Source organism: Ctenopharyngodon idella, chromosome 19, assembly GCF_019924925.1.
Source record: "Ctenopharyngodon idella isolate HZGC_01 chromosome 19, HZGC01, whole genome shotgun sequence".
NCBI lineage: Eukaryota > Metazoa > Chordata > Actinopteri > Cypriniformes > Xenocyprididae > Ctenopharyngodon > Ctenopharyngodon idella.
In genome coordinates, this window is record NC_067238.1 from 28,273,281 (window position 1) to 28,293,415 (window position 20,135).

General features: G+C 35.0%; 5 protein-coding genes across 13 annotated transcripts in view; 2 read left to right on the forward strand and 3 right to left on the reverse strand.

Moving 5' to 3' along the window:
* Positions 1-1,374, forward strand: part of LOC127501294 (zinc finger MYM-type protein 4-like) — a 28,914-nt gene extending 27,540 nt beyond the window's left edge. For all 7 annotated transcript variants that reach the window (XM_051873238.1, XM_051873236.1, XM_051873240.1 and 4 more), the window contains one exon: positions 818-1,374. In XM_051873238.1, coding sequence (XP_051729198.1) covers positions 818-1,037 — 220 coding nt within the window. In that variant the 3' untranslated portion in view covers positions 1,038-1,374. The remainder of the gene's footprint in view (positions 1-817) is intronic.
* On the reverse strand, positions 1,375-11,081 carry illr4 (immune-related, lectin-like receptor 4). 2 transcript variants are annotated; one of them, XM_051873250.1, is made up of 8 exons: positions 10,952-11,081; positions 9,454-9,563; positions 5,100-5,201; positions 4,323-4,391; positions 3,793-3,861; positions 3,574-3,710; positions 3,350-3,471; positions 1,375-3,228 (listed from the first exon to the last, which is right to left on the reverse strand). In XM_051873250.1, exons 2-8 carry the CDS (start codon positions 9,557-9,559, stop codon positions 3,054-3,056), a joined length of 780 nt encoding a protein of 259 aa, XP_051729210.1. In that variant the 5' UTR covers positions 9,560-9,563; positions 10,952-11,081; the 3' UTR covers positions 1,375-3,053. The 2 variants fall into 2 exon arrangements, with proteins under 2 accessions (XP_051729210.1, XP_051729209.1); XM_051873249.1 differs by lacking the exon at positions 9,454-9,563 and having other exon boundaries at positions 10,952-11,030.
* A 794-nt stretch (positions 11,082-11,875) lies between these two features.
* rbm48 (RNA binding motif protein 48) lies at positions 11,876-15,126 on the forward strand. The gene is made up of 5 exons (XM_051872214.1): positions 11,876-12,044; positions 12,130-12,320; positions 13,077-13,222; positions 13,574-14,127; positions 14,817-15,126. Exons 1-5 carry the CDS (start codon positions 11,919-11,921, stop codon positions 14,886-14,888), a joined length of 1,089 nt encoding a protein of 362 aa, XP_051728174.1. The 5' UTR covers positions 11,876-11,918; the 3' UTR covers positions 14,889-15,126.
* On the reverse strand, positions 14,910-17,363 carry clxn (calaxin). 2 transcript variants are annotated; one of them, XM_051872218.1, is made up of 6 exons: positions 17,211-17,363; positions 16,866-17,021; positions 15,576-15,680; positions 15,335-15,486; positions 15,148-15,252; positions 14,910-15,055 (listed from the first exon to the last, which is right to left on the reverse strand). In XM_051872218.1, exons 1-6 carry the CDS (start codon positions 17,275-17,277, stop codon positions 15,005-15,007), a joined length of 636 nt encoding a protein of 211 aa, XP_051728178.1. In that variant the 5' UTR covers positions 17,278-17,363; the 3' UTR covers positions 14,910-15,004. The 2 variants fall into 2 exon arrangements, with proteins under 2 accessions (XP_051728178.1, XP_051728179.1); XM_051872219.1 differs by having other exon boundaries at positions 17,207-17,350.
* Positions 17,364-18,301: 938 nt separating this feature from the next.
* LOC127500754 (progranulin-like) overlaps positions 18,302-20,135 on the reverse strand; it is a 30,900-nt gene continuing 29,066 nt past the window's right edge. The window contains exons 4-5 of the mRNA XM_051872222.1: positions 18,627-18,738; positions 18,302-18,487 (exon numbers count right to left, since the gene is read on the reverse strand). Of these exons, the coding sequence (XP_051728182.1) occupies positions 18,474-18,487; positions 18,627-18,738 (126 nt within the window). The 3' untranslated portion in view covers positions 18,302-18,473. The remainder of the gene's footprint in view (positions 18,488-18,626; positions 18,739-20,135) is intronic.

The window sequence follows — 20,135 nt, forward strand, 5'->3', positions numbered from 1 at the left end:
TCCTAATTTATTTTTGGAGTCTCCTACAATAGGTTTACATGCACCCAAGATAAGATTATATATATATATATATATATATATATATATATATATATATAATACATTGCAGCATCAGCTCTTTTCTCACAGTGAAATGGTTCGATCAAGGATTCAGTCTCTCTAAACCCCTACTTTCTGAGAGCCTACTCTGCTCTCATTGATCACATGACCCAGTCTGTTTGATTGGTCGACGGCTTACAGTGTGTGTCAGAAACAAAACGCCCATTACCATATCTGAATTTCAGCTCTGGAGGCTTTCTCAGCACTCATACACAGTGATACGAACAGTAATAGTGGCATTGGTTTTACTGGATCAATTCCAGCCCGTGTCCTTTTGAAGTGCAGCAAAGTGGATTTGCTTTCCCAGACAGCGTGTCTTCTCAATATGTCAACAACACCAACCAAACTCTTCCAGGCCTCAGCTATACAACTAGTGTTTGAGGGCGGGTCAAAGTAGACGACGTTTGTAGGCAGCCAATGAAGACCATAGGCTGACATTATGCAAATTTGTTAAATTACATGAGTTTGAGCAGGAAGTAAGACTGTAATTACTGACAACTCATTTCAGACAGTTCAGAATCGATGCTTTCTTTCGGGACACAGTAACTCCATTTATCATGCGCTTTGATCTTTAAAACTTTGCAGAGCTTTTACATTCACAAACTCCTATATCACATACTGCATGAAAGGTAATATCCAAAAAAACATAATGGGGGCACTTTAATCAAATGAGTTATGGTGTATTTGGTCGTCGTACTGATCTGTTGTTTTCTTCCAGCTCACCAGGCGTAAGACAACAAGCGAACCAATTCTACCTGAGCCCAGAGCGCTCCTGCGTACCCAGCAGTCCTACATGGTTTACAACCACCTCGTTGAGCGATGAGGCTCTGGACAGCATGCTCACACGCATCCTTACTGTCAGAGAGCTGCACCTGGAGACGGAAAAAACACCCAACGAGACCGATTCAGACAGCGACTCTGACTTCAGACAATTTTAATACAGCAAAACTGAGAACCTGAACACATCCTCTGGGATATTGACTGTAGTTCTGAATGTCGGAAAGCAAGCAGTTTATTATTGTTCATCCTTGTTAACTACAAGAATATTGTAAATGGAAAGCGCGCAGTTAAACACCAGTGGGATTGCTGTGAGTCGCAGAATTTGTATTATATTTCAACACTAAAGACATTGACAGCATCATTCCAAACTGATTTTGAAGTTGTTGTTCTTCATTGTAAACCATGTTGGTCCATATAGATTGGAATGTTCCTGAAATTAAGGAAGACTTTTTTTTTTTTTTTTTTTAATGGATTAAAAAAAGACTGTGAAACTGATTCTGCAAGTCTATCATCTTTATTTTCTTGAGAGATACAAAAATCAACTCTTTTCACTTGCATTTTGCACAGAAACGCATGGTGCATACACACTTCACTTATTCCAGTCTCAGATTGTGTGGCCAAGCACATCAGTAATATAAATGTTTTAAGTTCTGTTTATCACTGGTGATTTTAAAAAATAATTTTATGTATTTATAACCATAACTGCACAATGTCATGTGACCATATATTTAGAAAAAATGAAAAGCTAAAGCTGCCTATGATTGATTGAGGATTGCAATGAAAAAAAAAAATTAACTGTTTCTTGCAATTAATTTAATACATAGCAGGACAAATACATTTTTTGCAGAAGCACATATATATCCAGGTGTAAAATATCAAACATTTTGTCATGCATATAATCCTTCATTTAATTTATGGCCAATTTTTCTGTGACCTTTCCTACAATGGTAGCTCAGCTCATCCAGGCTTAATGACAGTGAGCTTTGCATCTGAATCGAAGTATTATTTCATAACGTTGAAACTTGTGCAACATACATTCTTAAAAAAAAAAAAAAAAAAATGCTGGGTTGAAAATGGACAAACCCAGCGGTTGGGTTAAATGTTTGCCCAATGTGCTGGTCAGTTTTATTTAACTCAACTATTGTTTAAAAATTACTATATATCTGGCTTAAAATGAACCCAAAATTAAATTAAAAATCAGACACACGATTACTAGAGGCAATGATAATAATCAAAAGGTGAACATTTATTAATAGGCAATTTAATAAATGCTTATTAATTATTCATTAAACTTATTATTAAAAGTATATTTATTAAACATAGTAATAAATGTTAATTTCCAACATATTTTGGGTTCATTTTAAGCAAGCAATACAGTCATTTTTAAACGATAGTTGAGTTAAATAAAACTACCCAGCATTTTGGGCAAACATTTAACCCAACTGCTGGGATTGTCCATTTTCAACCCAAACTGGGTTGTTCTTAACACAGCATATTTTAGTGCACATTCTGATTATTAAACCTTTTCCTGGCTAGTTTATGGAAAATGATCGAGAATAATGTGGCACAAGATACAGAAATGGGTTGTGTAAATTGTGCATTTACATTTTATTTTTTACATTTATGTGAATATTTGTATTTGAAATTAAATCATTTACATATTAACTTATGGTAAGTTACCCCTTGAGATGGCACCATGTAACACTGGGCAGGTTGTCACTCAACACATTTTTGTTTGTTTTTCTTCCCTATGGTCTTGTGTTATAGACGCTAGATAATTTCAGTTGTTAGAAAACATCCAGAACAAAAATGATTTGGAATATCACCAATCTTAATGTCTTAGACAGACGTCAGGTTGAATGGAAGCTTGCCAGCTTTGATGAAGCAATTTGTAATAAGAGCAGTGAACTATTTTCAAAATTCAAAATGGCCAATTCAAAGAGCTGAGATTCAAATTCACTGATTTCACTGAACTTTGCATGAAGGTCTCAAGTCCTCAAAACTTACAAGCAGAAGTGGGTTTGAATAGGACACCACAAAGCTGTCTGCACAGACTCTTAGTCAGAAGAAATAAAGATGTCAGAACAAAAGCAACAGGGGCTTAAGGGCCCCTAAATAGATAGATATACACATTTTCCAAAAAAATCCAATGCCATACATTGCTTTCATGGCCGCTAAGTTTGTCTGGATGATCTGGTCTCACATATTCTTCTGGATAATTTTCTGCAGAATGCATCAAACCAGCTATGAAGATGAGGGAACTCTGGTTTGATAATAACACAGTCCTCTCCTTTTTCATCCTTTCCTTCATATCCTTTCCAGTCATCTGGTTCATTTCCATACCAGTACCTGAAAGAAATGATACGTTTCAGTGAGCATCTTCTCAACACCTGTCAAAAGGGTCAAATATTTGGAGTTTAGATTTGAAGAACCGTAAATGAAGCATTATGAGTGCAAAGATTTCAACTACCTTTGTTCAGATTTTTCCAGTTGTGTGTTGTCTACCCATAGCCATTGACCCTCTGTCCTCCCATCAGTCAGGCCAATCCAGAACTCTGTTTTTTCCATCTGTATAATTCTCATCAGGAACTCCTTCAAGGACAGTGTGTTGGCTTGTTATTTACATTGCATTGTTTTATTTTCATTTTCAACCTTTTTTTTTTTTTTTTTTTTTTTTTAAGTATACAGACAAACCTGTTCATTTTTGCTGTTTATGATCACCAGATGACCGCCATCTGTGATACAGCTGTCTCGACTCTCAGCCCAATTCAGTGTGTTTGTAGAGAAGAGGTAACATTTTCCTGCATGATACTCCCAATCCTTTGGACATGCTTGAAGTTTATAGCATTTGTGAAGGGTTATCAATTTGTTTCCTCTCTAATGGTGATGAATATTTTGATAATAGTCACTTACCACTGCCATTCAGAGCCTTAGATTGATTTTGTTGCCAGCGATGCATGTCTTGAAGTACAGCTGAAAATGCTACATGAAATTGATAACACATAGAGCCAAATTACATTCATTGTTCTAATGGAATTTTGCTAATGTTTCCATTAAAAACGTTATTTTTTTTTATTTTTTTTTAATTATTCTTGGTTATGCAAACATTAAGAGAGCATTCAATTTTATTATTTTGCAAACAGGAACTATAGTTAAGGAACTATTAGGTGAGCATCCAACTAAACATTTCAGGTAGGCTAAAAGTGGTCCATGAACGATGTATAAATGTTTTTGTGCTAATTTTGTGAGAACATTATTAAAGACCAGATAACTTTGAACAAATGTTTTATTAATGTTACTGCAAGAACATTTTGTTCTTAACTTTGAGAGAACCTTGCCACAACATTAGCTAAAGTTCTGCGAACGTTCCCTGTTAGCTGTGGTGTGTTTATAATGTTGTAATGCATAATTTAATTTTGATAGTTTAATTTAAGAGTATTTACCTGTGAAATTCTCATTCAGCGCAGAGTGGAGCTGCTGGAGATCTTTAAGCTTTTTCTCTGTATATACATCTGCCATGGAATAAAAAAAATTAGGGGGACTTTTATCTCAAAATACTGACTTTTTTTCTCACAATTTTTAGAAAAAAAGTCAGAATTGCGGGTTTATATCTCACAATTCTGACATTATTACTCGCAAATACGGGTTTAAATTGGGACATCTTATATCTCAGAATTGCAAGATGCATACTACGGAGCCCCTAAAGGGACATGATGATGGAAAAAAATATGAGATGAAAATTATGTCAATGCTTTTGCGTTCTCTGGCAAGTGTTTTGCGTTGCCCTGAGAAACTCTGCATTCCCTTGCAAAGAACTCAAAAGTTTCTCAGGGAACACAAAAGTTTTGCCAACACCATGACCCTTTAGGGAGGCTAAAACTTTAGGTTAGCTTGCAAAGAACTCAAAAAGTTTGTGAGCGATATTTTTTTCCTACCAATTTAATATTTTCCCCACCACCATAAAACCTAAAACTTCCATAAAACTTTGGGTTCGCTCGCAAAGAACTAAAAAGTTTTGCGAGCGAACACAAAGTTTCTCAGGGGAATGCAAAACGTGCAAAAGAACGCAAAAGCGTTGACAATTTTTCCACCCATTTCATATTTTTTTCATCGCCACGTTCCTTTAGGGGCTCCGTAGTACGCTCATAATTGCATGGAAAAAATTGGCTTCCATAATATTGTGTATGAGGATTTTTAGAACAATGAAGAAGGATACGTACATTGGAAGCTGAACGCGATCAGTCCAACCGTGAGGAGAGCACACAGAGCCATTAGAAACAGTCGAACACAGTCACAACCACATGGTTTGGTCTTTTGTGAAGCTTAAGGAGAATCACCAACAATAATTAATTAGAGAGAATGTTTTAATATTCTAAATCACAATTTATATATATATATATATATATATATATATATACAGGTGCTGGTCATATAATTAGAATATCGTGAAAAAGTTCATTTTTTTATTGTAAATTATTTTAAAAAATGAAACTTTCATATATTCTAGATTCCCTACATGTAAAGTAAAACATTTCAAAAGTTTTTTTTTTTTAATTTGTTGATTAGAGCGTACAGCTAATGAAAGTCCAAAATCCAGTATCTCAAAATATTAGAATATTTACATTTGAGTTTCATTATATGACCATCCCTACAGTATAAATTCCGGGTATCTTTTGTTCTTTGAAACCACACTAATGGGGAAGACTGCTGACTTGGCAATGGTCCAGGAGACAATCATTGACACCCTCCACAAAGAGAGTAAGTCACAGAAGGTCATTACTGAATGGGGTGGCTGTTTACAGAGTGATGTATCAAAGCATATTAAATGCAAAGTTGACTGGAAGGAAGAAATTGGGTAGGCAAAGGTGCACAAGCAACAGGGATGACCGCAAGCTTGAGAATACTGTAAAGTAAAGCCGATTCAAACACTTGGGAGAGCTTCACAATGAGTAGAATGAAGCCGGAGTCAGCGCATCAAGAGTCACCACACTCAGACATCTTCAGGAAAAGGACTACCAAGCCACTTCTGAACCAGAGACAACGTCAGAAGCATCTTACCTGGGCTAAGGAGAAAAAGAACTGGACAGTGAACAGTGGTCGAAAGTCCTCTTTTCAGATAAAAGTAAATTTTGCATTTCATGTTGAAATCATGGTCCCAGAGTCTGAAGGAAGACTGGAGAGGCACAGAATCCAAGCTGCTTGAAGTCTAGTGTGAAGTTTCTGAAGTCAATAATGATTTGGGGGGGCCGTGACGTCTGCTGGTGTTGGTCCATTGTGTTTTATCAAGTGCAAAGTCAATGCAGCCATCTTCCAGGAGATTTTGGAGCACTTTATGCTTCCATCTGCTGACAAGCTTTATGGAGATGCTGATTTCCTTTTCCAGCAGGACTTTAGCATCTGCCCACAGTGCAAAAACCACTTCCAAGTGGTTTGCTGACCATGATATTACTGTGCTTTATTGGCCAGCCAATATGCCTGACCTGAATCTATGGGATATTTTCAAGAGAAAGATGAGAAACAGTCGATCCAACAATATACAGATGATCTGAAGGCTCAATAGTGCCTCAGCAGTGCCACAGGCTGATCACTTCCATGCCACACTTCACTGATGCAGTAATTTGTGCTAGGAGCAAGTCATTTGCTGTAATATGTCCTGCCGATCAAGTATTGAGTGCACAAAAGAACAAACTTTAAAGAACTTGAACTTTTCTGTTTTGCAAATCCATTTTTTGATTGATCTTAGGAAATATTCTAATATTTTGAAATACTGGATTTTGGACTTTCATGAGCTGTACGCTCTAATCATCAAAATTAAAAAAAAAACTTTTGAAATGTTTTACTTTACATGTAGGGAATCTAGAATATATGAAAGTTTCATTTTTAAAAATAATTTATAATAAAAAAAATGAACTTTTTGATGATATTCTAATTATATGACCAGCACCTGTATATATATATAAAAAAAAGTATGGGAACCACTTGCAGAATCTGTGAAAATGTGAATCATTTTAACAAAATAAGAGAGATCATACAAAATGCATGTTATTTTTTTATTTAGTACTGTCCTGAGTAAGATATTTTACATGAAAGACGTTTACATATAGTCCACAAGACAAAAAAATAGCTGAATTTATTAAAATAACCCCGTTCAAAAGTTTGTGAACCATTGGTTCTTAATACTGTGTGTAAACATCTTTTATGTAAAATATATTACTCAGGACAGTACTAAATAAAAAATAACATGCATTTTGTATAATCTCTCTTATTTTGTTAAAATTATTCATATTTTCACAGATTCTGCAAGTGGTTCCCATAATTTTTCATGAAACTATATATATAAAACAGTTTGAAGAAGCACAAGGATCAGCAAAATGTGATGTGGTCAATATGCGGTTTTTATACTTTTAATATAATTTCATGAGAACATTAACATCCTGCCATGAACTTCCCCCCTGATAGCACACGTGCATTACAGACACGTCTATTTGATGTCTGCATTTACATGTGCAAAATACCTGAAAACAATTACACTCACACGCATACACCCACATTAACTTCATCACAAACTTAGCACACTTAAAAACTCCCCACTACTGTGCCTTGTCTCTTATTACTATGCCGTTTAATGTAAAATTGTACTGTCCCATGCTGCAGCTGTTTTCTGTTTACTCAGGTATGCACACTTGCACTCTGTAGTCTTGTGCAGTCTGCCTATACATTTTCAATTATTTTTAGTTCTTTTTTTAGTTCTTTTTTTAGGGGAGAGTGGGGTAAGATGAGCCATTTTTTACTTATGTGGTCCTCAAGATAAGGAAAAATGAGGCAGAAGTACATTGAAAGTATTTAAAGTAATTTCAGGATGTTTCTTATCATTTTAAATGATCAGAATACATCTATGACAAAGGGTTCTAAAAATATGGCTTCTTATAAAAAAGTGTTCCTCTGGCTCAATTTACCCCAGGTTAGGGGTAAGTTGAGCCAAGTCAGTAGGTGGGTGTAAACTGACCATCTAACTGAATCTGAATCAAATCCATGTGAAATTTTAAAGATAATGTACATATTTTAAAAACTAATTTAATAATCAAATTTCCTTTTACAAATATTTCTTTTTTTAAAGCTAAATTAAACAACATAAAAACCAACCAAATGAAGTTGAAATTTCAGTATGTTTAATTGTTTGCATTTCTGAAACAATATGTTGAACATCAAAGTTGTAACTAAAGTTAAAGAACATTAAAGTTGTAACCTTCCCATAAACAGACTAAACAGAGAGTTTGTTGAGTAAAATTAAATAAAAACTAAACAAGAATGAATAAATGTCACTGAAACTAATAAACATTTTAGTCAAAAGGTTCTTGACATGGTAATTTTTCTGTAATGTCGACCCTTTTTAGGCCATTAGAGACTACAGGTGGAAAGATATATATGATTAAACATCCTCTGGTTCGTATCAGAGAAGGATTTGGTGTACTTGTACACTATTCCTATCAAATAAACTCGAAAATAAAGATAAATCAAACCAGTTGCGTAATATTACCTTGAAATGACACCAGTTTATACTTCAGATTTAACTTGAATTCATTGCCTTATGGTGGGGTAAGTTAAAACGCTGGCTCAATTTATCCCACAGCATTTGGCTCACTTTGCCCCATAGCTGCCATTTTAGGAAAAGCTAGCTATCTTACAATATTTAGCTAAATGACTTGCATGTTTTATACGTTGCTAAATCACCAATGTTCATCATAAATAGTTTTAGACCAGGACAAATTTGCTTTGATGAAACAGCCATTACATCTGTAATGTTAACATTTTACTTTGACAAGCCAAAAACAGGTTTTAAAGTAAATAAGCGACTTCCACTCTTCCCATGTGCTTCTCCTTTTCACAGTCTGGCAGAAATGATGGGTGGTTCTGAAATATATGGTCACATGACAATAAAATGGTACGGTTGCCAAGATACAGGGGGTGGGTCAACTTACCCACTGGCTCATCTTACCCCACTCTCCCCTACATCTGCAAGATGTCTGTTAAAGATCTGGAAAGCATCTGCTGTGTACAAACATCTGATAGATGTCTTTAAGATGTCAGTTTTACAAACATTCTAAATCATAAAGATCTTAAAGACATCTTCTAAACGTCTATTTGACATCTGACGGGAAACGTCCTATAAAAAAATACATCTTCCAGATGTAAACACACATCAAATAGACATCTCTGAGATGTATGTGTGCTATCAAGATATGAACAACTTCTTTTTCTGAGACTTTTATCAGATGTTTGTACACAACAGATGTTTTCTAGAGGAAGCACTCTTTATCAGACATCTTAGAGATGTAACTGTGATATTTAAAATCATGTTACTTGAGTTATGTTTGATTTACGTTATTTATGTTAAAACTTAAACATAAGATGATTCACGAGATTAATGCGTGTCTAAATTCAGATATCTTCATTTTACTGCAAACATTTGCTTGCCATGAATTTATAGCCTACTCTATTGCAACAGGAGCGTTTACAAAAATGCAGTTATGTAAGAATGTAATAGTACAAAAACAACTCTTACTGAAAACTCACCTAATTGACGCTGATCTGGATTATTCTTGTCAACCTCATTTTTCTTCACAAATACGACCTCCGAGTAGACAACATCCTCAGACATTTTACTCAGCCTTTGACTCATCCTGCTTCTCGTTGAGTGTAAATAATGAGAAGTTAATGAAAAGAGGAACTTGATGTTAGCCTACTTTCTTGTCAAAAATCTTATGTCATATCTTATGAAATAATATTAGACTGCATTGGTACGTTTTGCACGGAAGGACCTCTCAATTGTTTTAGGTTTAATATCTTATGTTTAAGTTTAACATAACTTAAGTTGGATATTATCCATTCATTCATTCATTCATTTACTAGAAGTGTATATGAACGTTTATACTTTAAATTAAATAAAATAAGAAATTGACAAATTCATTTTTAACAGTATATATGTAATCATGGGCGTACGGGACACCCCCGCAGCCCCCGCGGTGCATGGGGGCCCCCAACCTATGATGGGCCCCGTCGCAGATTCACCTATTTACTATGTAGCCTTTGCTTTTTTTTTTTAGAACTGAACTCAATTGTCTAAAGATGAAAATAAAGCATCCAAGTGAAGCCCAAAAATGCAAGCAGAACATCAGAAAATAGTGCTAAATTATCACAAAAGGGGGGAAAATTCACCGCTGTTTCCATCGCCCGTTTGTAAGGTAGTAGAGCAAGCCTGTACTGTTAGCGGACGTGTGCCGTTAACTGAGACAAATAAATATGTTTGGTCTTTGCTGAGACATTATTATTATTAATATTATTATTATATTTTGCACAAACGTATTTACCCCATTGCCAGCTCTGCTAATGGTCAACTACCGGAATGTCTAAAGTTCTTCTCCAAATGTTGCCTAGCCAATAAGTCTAGAGTTATTTCTTTATTCTTTTACTGTAAATACATGAATTTAGTTTAGGCCTATAACATTTGATGCACCGATCGAAATTACTGAAAATTTGCGGCCGAAACAGCAATTTTTGTTTTTGATCGAAATAGTTTTGGAGGGCTGAAATCACTGACCGAAACAGCGAGGTTTGGAGCTTCTCCTCACGTTTTGACTGTGTTCTAATTCGTGCACATCGTGGATAAACCACAAATATGTCGATTTTCTTTTTTATTATTATTATTATTGAAAGCATATGTAGCTATTTTCAAGATCAATCTTTCAGTCTCTGTTTTTTTCTGTTGATGCGTGAACAAAACTTCACTAAAATTTGTAGCGCACCCATCCAATAATAACAATAAACTCTGCTTTAATATGAAACAAAGTCTTTCTCAAGTTTTAAATTCTGTCGAAAACAATTTAAAAGATAATTGCAACTTTTAATCTCACAATTCTGACTTCTTTTCTCAGAACTGAGAGATATAAAGTTCAATTCTGAGGGGGAAAAGACTGACTTTTTTCTCAGAATTGCAAGTTTATATCTCACAATAACTTTATGCACGCATTTACAACTTTTTCATGCAATTCTGAGGGGATAAATTTTTAGTTACCTTTTTTATTGTTCCGTGACGGAAAACAATTGCTTCCATAGCGCCTCAGGCTCAGCTCAGACATAGCGCGGATCAAGCGTGAGCTGATCATCTGTTCCTCTTTGCTACTATTACAGCAGCAAGTAAACATGAATGAACAGCAGAAAGAATGTTGAAAGATACAGAGCAACTTCCCGAAATGTATCAAACTATTGCGTCTTAAACTATTGCGTAATCGATCGATTTCAACCGCGGAAAGATGTACATTTACCTCAGAAAAGCCATTCAGTGACCATAAACTGGATAGTTAGCTATACCCTAAAATAGCATTTAATATACAGCACTGTATATTCATTATATTTTGACTTAACCTGTTGTTGTCTTCGTTAATGTATGTTAAGTATACAGCCATCATTTAAATGTTTATATTTAACCAACAAATTGGAGTAGAAACAATTATATTAAAATGTTTATATAAAACTTCCTTATATAGCTAAATGTTTTATTTTCAAACTTTTGATTATTGATTATTAAATGCATTTTATTTAATTAATTGATTAACCAAATTTATTTTCGTTTTCCGTTTAGGTTTTTGACTAAACTAATAGGCTATTTTAATTTATGTTTCGGTAAAAAAAAAAAAAAAAAAAACCACTAAAACACTAAAATTCATTGAAATTAAGAAGTTTAATATTAATACAATTATAATTGTATTTTTTTACAATTAAATTGGAGCAGAGGCATGTTTGGCTGCAAGTTCATAAAAGATTATTCCTGCCGGGATTTTAGTCCAACTAAAAAATACTAGGTTAAATAGCCTATATGCCTACATATCAAAATTACAACATATAATGTTATTAATAATAACATCGGAAGCATCAATACAATGATAACTGCATATTACAAATAAAAGAATTGTTTAAATATTGAGACTTTTATTTTGAAAAGCAGTGACTTGTTTTCGTCGGTCGCTGACTTCACCACACAAATGGACAGATCAGTCGCTAACCCTTCTGTGTGGGACACACAAAAAGTGTATAAACACCACGAGCAACAAAATGTTGCCCAAACACGCGCAAAATACAGAGAGGGAAGACGCCCCAAAGCTGTTAAGGTCGGTTTATTTTATAAATAGTTTTAGTTTATGTGAGCACTTGCCAGTGTAAACAGTATTTTCATGGCTGAGTCGCTGATTTCAGGTATACACCATCAACTTGGAGTCTCGGTACCTGCTAGTTCAAGGAGTGCCCGCTATTGGAGTGATGACAGAGCTGGTGCAGCTCTTTGCTCTCTATGGAGTGATCGAGGAGTACAGGGCACTTGATGAATACCCAGCAGAGCAGTTCACTGAAGTCTACTTACTTAAATTCCAGAAGCTGACAAGTGCAAGGTAAGGACAGACTAAAACATGTTCAAAGTGAGCTTGTGCCAGAATGATACAGAGGAACACTTACCTTTAGTTCACCTGAGTCATTCCACAAAATAATTCAGTCATATACATGCATGTACTGTATGTAGAATATGTATGCATGCTCACCAAGGCAAGGCTGCATTTATTTGATCAAAAATATAGTAAAAACTGTAAAATTATGAAATATTTAATATATTTTAAAATGTAAGTTATTTCTGTGATGTCAAAGCTGAATTTTCAGCATCATTGCTCTGGTCTTCAGTGTCACATGATCCTTCAGATTTGCTGCTCAAGAAACATTTTTTATTATTGCGGAAACTGTGATACATATTGATTGATTCTTTGATGAATAGAAAGTACAAAACAACAGCATTTATTTTAAATAAAACCTTTTGTAACAAAAGTAACAAGATTAACCATTTCATGTAAACGTTACTTTTTTTTACTCAAGGTTGTGACACTTCAAACTAATTATATAAACAGAATTTAATGCTGAAAATTTTACAAATATACAGTTTTAAATAATCAGTTGTCACTTGTCCAAATAAGCAAAAATCTAAAAATAATGTAACTCCAATAAATATGGGATTATTTATTTATTCATTTATTAAATGTCTATAATAACATAATAAAAGTTGATGCAGGCTTTTCATTGAGTTATTTTTTAATACACATGTTCATAAGGGGCTCTTATTATGGAATGACATGCATATGTTACAATGTGGAAATTTGCAGGGTAGCTAAACGGCATACTGATGAAAAGAGCTTCTTTGGGGGTCAGCTGCATGTCTGCTATGCCCCCGAGTATGAAACTGTGGAAGAGACGAGGCAGAAGTTACAGGACAGAAGGAGATATGTTAACAGAGCAAGCCAAAATACAGGTATTTTTAATCGAGTCTCTTAAAGGGATAGTTCACCCAAAAATGAAAATTCTGTCATCATTTACTCCCCCTCAAGTTGTTCCAAACCTGTATGAATTTCTTTGTTCTGCTGAAGACAAAGGAAGATATTTGGAAGAAATTCCACTGACCACCATAGTATGTTTTTCCTACTATGGATAGGGCGAGATCTGCTTGGTTATAAACATTCTTCCAAATATCTTCCTTTGTGTTCAGCAGAACAAAGAAAGTTGTTTGGAAAAACTCGAGGGTGAGTAAATTTTCATTTTTGGGTGAACTATCCCTTTAACAGGTTACATCTGTAGAAAATCTAACTTATGTGATGTTTTTCAGCAAAACAAAATGATCAGCAACAGGAAGTAAGCACAGAGACATCAAGCACGGACACACGAGCAGCTGCAGCACCTGAGATCCAGAAAGACTCTGCAAGCGCCAGAAGGGAAAATGTAAAGTCTGACTACTTGGGCTTTCCTGCGCAGCCTTTGCCGCCAACGGAGGATGTTTCTTATAGACTTCCCAATTTTACACAGCCATTTCAATTGCAGTGGACCACTGAAACAACATTACCTACAGAGGATAAGATGGGCTCTCTACATAATTCCATCCCTCCTGTCCCACAAACTTCAAAGCAGAGTGCATCATCCTCATCTTCAAGTGTTAAAGAGAAGGATTTGAGTAAAAGGCAGAAGAACCTGTCACCACATGTTAGATTTATGCCAAGGACTACACAACTAGAAAGTAGAAAAAGAAAATTAGATGGAACAGTGTTCTTTTTGAATGAAACTGAGACTCTAATTGGCCCAAAATTACCAGAGCTGCCCAAGGTGGACATGGAGGATCATTCATTAAATGTAACTGCCAATTTGATCCGTCAAACTATGACTAAGGTTAGTTTGTCTGTCTTATTCTTGCTGTGTATATTTTTTAAAGAGGACCTATTATGCCCTTTTACAGTCTTGATTTTGTTTTTGGGGTCGACTAGTGTAGGTTTTCATGCTTCAAAAAACATTTTTCACATTGTTACAGCTTTTCTCTTCCCAGTCTGTCAGTAACGCTCTGTTTAGTTTCTGTCTCTATGAAGCCCCTCCTTCTGAAAAACACAATGTGCTCTGATTGGCCGGCTGGACCAGTGTGTTGTGATTGGTCAACCGCCTCGAGCATGTTTGGGAAATGTCACGGCCCTTACCATAACTGCGAGTTTCAACACACTACTAATGCAACTCAACCAGGCCTTGCCCCCTTTATTTTGCATATGCCTTGGGCAGGAATTATTTAAATGAGGAATATTGTGACATGTTCGTTCCCAGAAGTAAACTCAAGACTACAATAATGACGTTTCAGGGAGTTCAGAAACAGTGACACTGATATAGAGAATAACTCTCACTGGAGTGACTTTGTGCTTTGTAACTTTGCAGACCTTTTTCATGCTCAAACAGCAACATTACATACAAAAGTTGCAAATGTAAAAAAGCATAATAGGACCCCTTTAGGTACATTATGTTTGTGTGTGCCATCTTTCATGATGGTATATTTCAACATGTTGATAAAATTCTTTTTTTTTTTTTTCTTTCTTTAGGTCGCATCTGTTCCAGAGGTCAAACCTGAACAAGTGAAGACCACTACTGCAAAGCCACGCAGAAGAATTTAATAAGACAATTGTGCGATTACATTGAACAATATTTTAGTTATTTATTTCAGTTACAGCCACAAACATTTTTTGACAAACCTTTTTTTTTTTTTTCATACAAAATTCAGTGGTTCTTTTCAATGTTTATGCGGTTCCTGGAATGCATGTTGCTCGAATGACCATATTCTCTGCCAAACAAATGGAAAACAACATTTAAGAGCCCGTCCTTTTAAAATCACAATACATTTTACTTGCACAAGTAGTTGTGTCTGATTTCTACCTTTGCATCTGGGAGGCAGTTGCCAAAAGCTTCTAGTAAAAGGTTTTCATCTATTACTGTCTTCTCAAAATCAGGATAAGAAACTTTCCCATCATGGTCATAATCCTGAAAAAAAAGATACATGTCTTTTATACTTAACAATGAAAAAAATTTCCATATACATTTTGAGTCCGACATATAGTAGTACCATTTTTTTCAAGGCAATATCCACAACATCCTTAATTCCCTCGTCGGGATCCTCTTCTGCGGGTTGCCTGATGAGGCTGTCTTTCAGCATTTGAAACATCTCCTCCCGTGAGATGTATCCGTCCCCATTCAGGTCGTAAACATCAAAACAGACTAGGCATTATACATGGAATATTATATACAGTATATAACAAGAACTTTATGTACATAACCTTATAAAGTATAAAATATAAAGAACTCACATTTTATTTTTTCATCCAGCGTGCCTCGTAAAAAGACGGACAGACCTTCCACCCACTCTTTGACGCTGACGTAGGTGTCATTGTCCTTGTCAAAGACACGAAAAACTGAATGCACAAAGGGTTAATACAAAAATTTGCAAAAGTGGTTAATATCCTCATTGAAGCTCAGGCAAAGGATAATCTTTTGTATATTAGTAGTGTTTGATGAATAAGAAAATATTACATATTTTAATTGTTATTTATACATTATTTATTATGTTAAACTGCCAATATATATATATATATATATATATATACATACACACACACACACACACACACACACACACACAGTGTTGGGGAAATATACTTTTAAAAGTTACTCCCTAAAAAACTAACTAATTGTGTTACTTAGTTACTTTATATGAAAGGTAATGTGTTACATGCTGGGCTTGTTTGCTTGTTTTTTAATAACAACAAAAAAAATTTGGGGGAAATGTTAAGGAAATGCATTTTACGCCTGTACAGTAGATGGCATGGCGCAGCTCAAACAAACCTTTCAGCTGTGCTGCCATTCTGGATTAAAGAACAGGATACAGGAGAAGGAAGTTCAACACTCATTTCTAAATCTAATCTAAAGTAAGTTTTGCTTATTAGTATGGTGGAATTAGATCATTGAAGGTCAGTAGCAAAGACATTGGTTAATAAAGTGAGATTAAATACATAAAGTATATTTGTGTAATTTAATATAGTTAATTATTACAGGTTTGCATAAAATTCTGAGATTGCATGCCACTGTTTTTATTCATTTTGAGGAATACTGAATGTTTTCGTGAAAGTGAGGTGAGTAAATGTTCACATTTAGTCTAGAAATACAATATCCATCATGTTTACACAACGCACACAACACCTCTGAACTTTATTTCTCTCAACATGGGGACAGGAGCGCTGTCAGTCATTTAGTAACTTAGAGATTTTTTTTGTAAATTTAATAAGTAATGCGTTACTTTACTAGTTACTCGAAAAAGTAATCTGATTACATAACTCAAGTTACTTGTAATGCGTTACCCCCAACACTGTATACACACACACAGCACTATATATATAATATACTATACTGTCCAACAGACCACACTATTAGGGGCCAGATGCATAAACTGCTAAGACTAGTTTTACAAGTTAGTTATCGTTTGACTGTTCATAACTTACTAACAGACTAGTTCTTAAGACACAGTCTTAACATAATGGCTGTGTTTATGCAACTAGCCCCAGGTCTGTAATTAATCGTCCTCATCCAAATCAGAAACGTACCTCTATCCATCATCACATCGTCGGTCATCCCGAATGTGTTGTGCAGTATATTTCTAAACCTGACCCTGTCGAGTCCATGAGCCGCTCTTCTCTCAGCCTGCTCTCCCAGCAGACCGTTGAACTGCCTTATTAGACACTCCGCCTCGGTTTTATCAACTACAGCATAATCACATTACTGTCAAATGACTAAACAGTCACAAACACGGTATTTATTGCAACTCTGGCTTTATAATGCAGGACATATTCCGGTAATGAACAGCTGCAAAAACGTTTGATTAGAATTACATTATAAAGAATAAAATTCACTGACATAGGAAGAAAAAACATTAGTTAGTAGATACCTACAATGCTTGACTTGCTTGCATAAAGTTTCAGCGAGGTTTTGAATTAGTTTTCTGTTCATTGCCGACATTTTCTGCAAGTTCTTAAACCAGTCTTTCGTTAGATGTTGCTATAGAAACGCGTACTGGAGGCGGAGCAATGTTGTGACGAGATAAAATAATAATAATAATAAAATTCAATGGTTCGCCACAAGGGGGCGATCTGTGAATACTTGGCTTAACACATGGAATATGATTTACAAGCACAATTTTTCCAGGCTATGTTTTTATTTGGAATAATTGTTTATAACCTTTTTTTTTTCCCAGTAAGTGTTTCGTTTTGATTTGTTTTTACAGAAAATATAAAAGAATTTCCCTACACAATTTTTATCATGTTGAAGTTTAAGAAAATCGTTGTGATTTTCTCTTCTTTTTTTCTACTCTTCTTTTGCTCTTACAATCTTTGGTTATTTAAATTATGATAACATGTTGAAAATGAGGCATATTTAATCAATTTTTACTTTCCAACTAGAACAGCAATGCTATAAAGACCATAGTTTATGTTCTCTTTTTAAATTTTAAATCTTTAAAATAGGTTACACGTGTATTTGAGGATTGATTTATTTCAATTTATTTATTTAATATTCTTTAATATTATTTTCTTTATTTTAATATTATTATAATTCTCTGGAAGCTTCTTTGTGACGTCAGCAATATAAACCCGCGGATTCTTCCTCGAGCTTTGCCTCGAATTTGGCCGCATTTCGGGAGTCAGGGAGTCTTTAAATCACCAAAAAATGTTTAAGCATCATGAGCGTTTTGTCATTTGCTCCAATGGCATTATCATTCCATGTTCTATCCATACAGAAACGATGCATATTATGCACAGTAGGCTATATATTTAGGACCTATATACATGGTACAACAACAGTAAGTCGTACAGTAGTAGGCTATAGGCTAGTTGTAGGCTTTTCCTAATGTATCTGAGACTCCAGTAAACAAAAACATGAGTTAGTCAGTGGATTAAAGTGAAGGAGAATCATTTGTTCTGTTAAAAGATTCATTCATAAACACTGATTCACTCATGAATGGTTGGATGATTAAAAATACAAACACTTTCTTCAAAAACAAAATCGTTTATTAAATGACAGTGCGATTTTACTGCAATCAGTTTTTATTTCACATTAATTCAGCTTGGATGTAGGAATAATCTATTCCCTCAAGAGTAACAGTAAAGTTTGAAAGCACTTTGACAGTCTTTGATAAGAGGTTCACAGGGATTGTTCACTTACAACACCATCCCTAAAAAGATAGAAATACAACTTTTAATATGAGCAAACACAAAACAGGTAGGTTATATTAAATCTATAATTCATCCACATTTATTTCAGCTTGATGATTAGGCATGATTCATAATACAGCAACATGAAGTTTGTTTTACCGCTGCAGCACCCCCACTGGCCAGTCGCTGTCTTGCAGCAGAACTTCTCAGCTGGGCAGTAGACATTTCCCTCACAATGAACAATCTCAGTCTCGGTCTGCCTTTCAAGATCCTGGTCATTTCAATTCACAGTAATTATGTTAGTAAACACATAACCAGAAGTTTAAAATGCTTAGAAATATCTCTAAATTTTACAGCTCAAATAACATAATATAATTAACTAAAGCACATTTCTGCATTTAAACCACCCAAAACAAAAACACAGGGATGAATTTTAAATGACTATAGTAATCGAGAGCATAGAATGTTTTTTTAACCCTGAAAATTCTTTAATTGTCTCAAAAGTGATTCCCTTTTTATTGTCCATTGTTTGTTGTTTGCAGCTTAAAAATGTTCAACCATAGTTGTCATATGACATAGTCTGTAAAGATGATCAAGTACGCAGGTCGTTGTAACATGATAGGTTGCTTTACTGGTTGCATAGGTTGCTTTACTTTGTCATATACGCAGAGTGACATACCTGAGTTTTCTGGATAGCTTTGAATGTCGCCTGGGGAGAAGATGGCACTCTCAACCACCCCCTCAAACAATGGGTCGATGTCGAATCGCAGTGATAACCATGAGGACAGCAGTGAAGTCCATCTCTGCAGCACTGACCCTGAAGGAGTGGGCAGGGGGGAAAAACAAAGGTTAAACCTTAAAATGAATAGAATATAAAACAGTTACACATTTTACTGTGATTCACTTACCATTGGGTACACACAGCAGCCCCACACTCCATAAGGAGTCATACAGCACGTTGTTCCATCAGGACACACAGTAATAGCATCACAGTGAACCACAGAGACAGAGGCACTATCAGACTCTACTGAGAGGTCCATTATTGGCTCATCTGCAGCTACAAGAGCTGCCATGAGTAACATCAACACTGGAACCATCTGAAAATATGACATGAAAATATTGTGCGTAATAACATAACATGTTTCTGCATCTTTTTTTAATTTTTTCTTTTAGAAATTACTGAAAAAAATGTTTTGGAACTTTTTCCATCTGCTCTAACATTTGATATTACTGACAATGTGACCAGGTCTAAAGTCAATAATAGACTGATCGACAGTGAGATTTACATTTACCTTGCTCATTATCTGGGTTTCTTCTTTGTGGATTGTGTTTTGCTGCTGTCTGTGCTGTTCTGTGACATTTTGACTGTATCTCTTATATATATACACACACGGCTCCTCCCACTGTAAAAACATAAAATTTGTTCAGTCAAAATGTATGCAAATCTAGAAATCTAGATACATGTCTAAACACTGATGGCAGTTTTTCTCTGTGTTTAGAAAATGGAAGGAAAGAATACTATATTATCAATTTTTGCAAAAGTTCGTATTCATAATGTAAATACAGTAAAACCAAACCGTTGTTTTTGGTTCTTGAAAAAGAGATTCAAAAGTAATATATTCATTCATATAATAAGAAAGCAATTAATTCTGTTTCTATATGTGAGAC

Coding starts and splice junctions, on each gene's coding strand:
- illr4 (XM_051873250.1), bottom strand. CDS start 9,559: ATGAGTCAAAGGCTGAGTAAAATGTCTGAGGATGTTGTCTACTCGGAG. Junction 3,711..3,792: donor TAAGGCTCTGAATGGCAGTG/GTAAGTGACTAT, acceptor ATAAACTTCAAG/CATGTCCAAAGGATTGGGAG. Junction 3,229..3,349: donor CTGGAAAAATCTGAACAAAG/GTAGTTGAAATC, acceptor CATTTCTTTCAG/GTACTGGTATGGAAATGAAC.
- clxn (XM_051872218.1), bottom strand. CDS start 17,277: ATGTCGGCAATGAACAGAAAACTAATTCAAAACCTCGCTGAAACTTTA. Junction 17,022..17,210: donor ATGCAAGCAAGTCAAGCATT/GTAGGTATCTAC, acceptor ATTATGCTGTAG/TTGATAAAACCGAGGCGGAG. Junction 15,487..15,575: donor GCTGGATGAAAAAATAAAAT/GTGAGTTCTTTA, acceptor TATAATGCCTAG/TCTGTTTTGATGTTTACGAC.
- rbm48 (XM_051872214.1), top strand. CDS start 11,919: ATGGACAGATCAGTCGCTAACCCTTCTGTGTGGGACACACAAAAAGTG. Junction 12,321..13,076: donor CAGAAGCTGACAAGTGCAAG/GTAAGGACAGAC, acceptor GGAAATTTGCAG/GGTAGCTAAACGGCATACTG. Junction 13,223..13,573: donor CAGAGCAAGCCAAAATACAG/GTATTTTTAATC, acceptor GATGTTTTTCAG/CAAAACAAAATGATCAGCAA.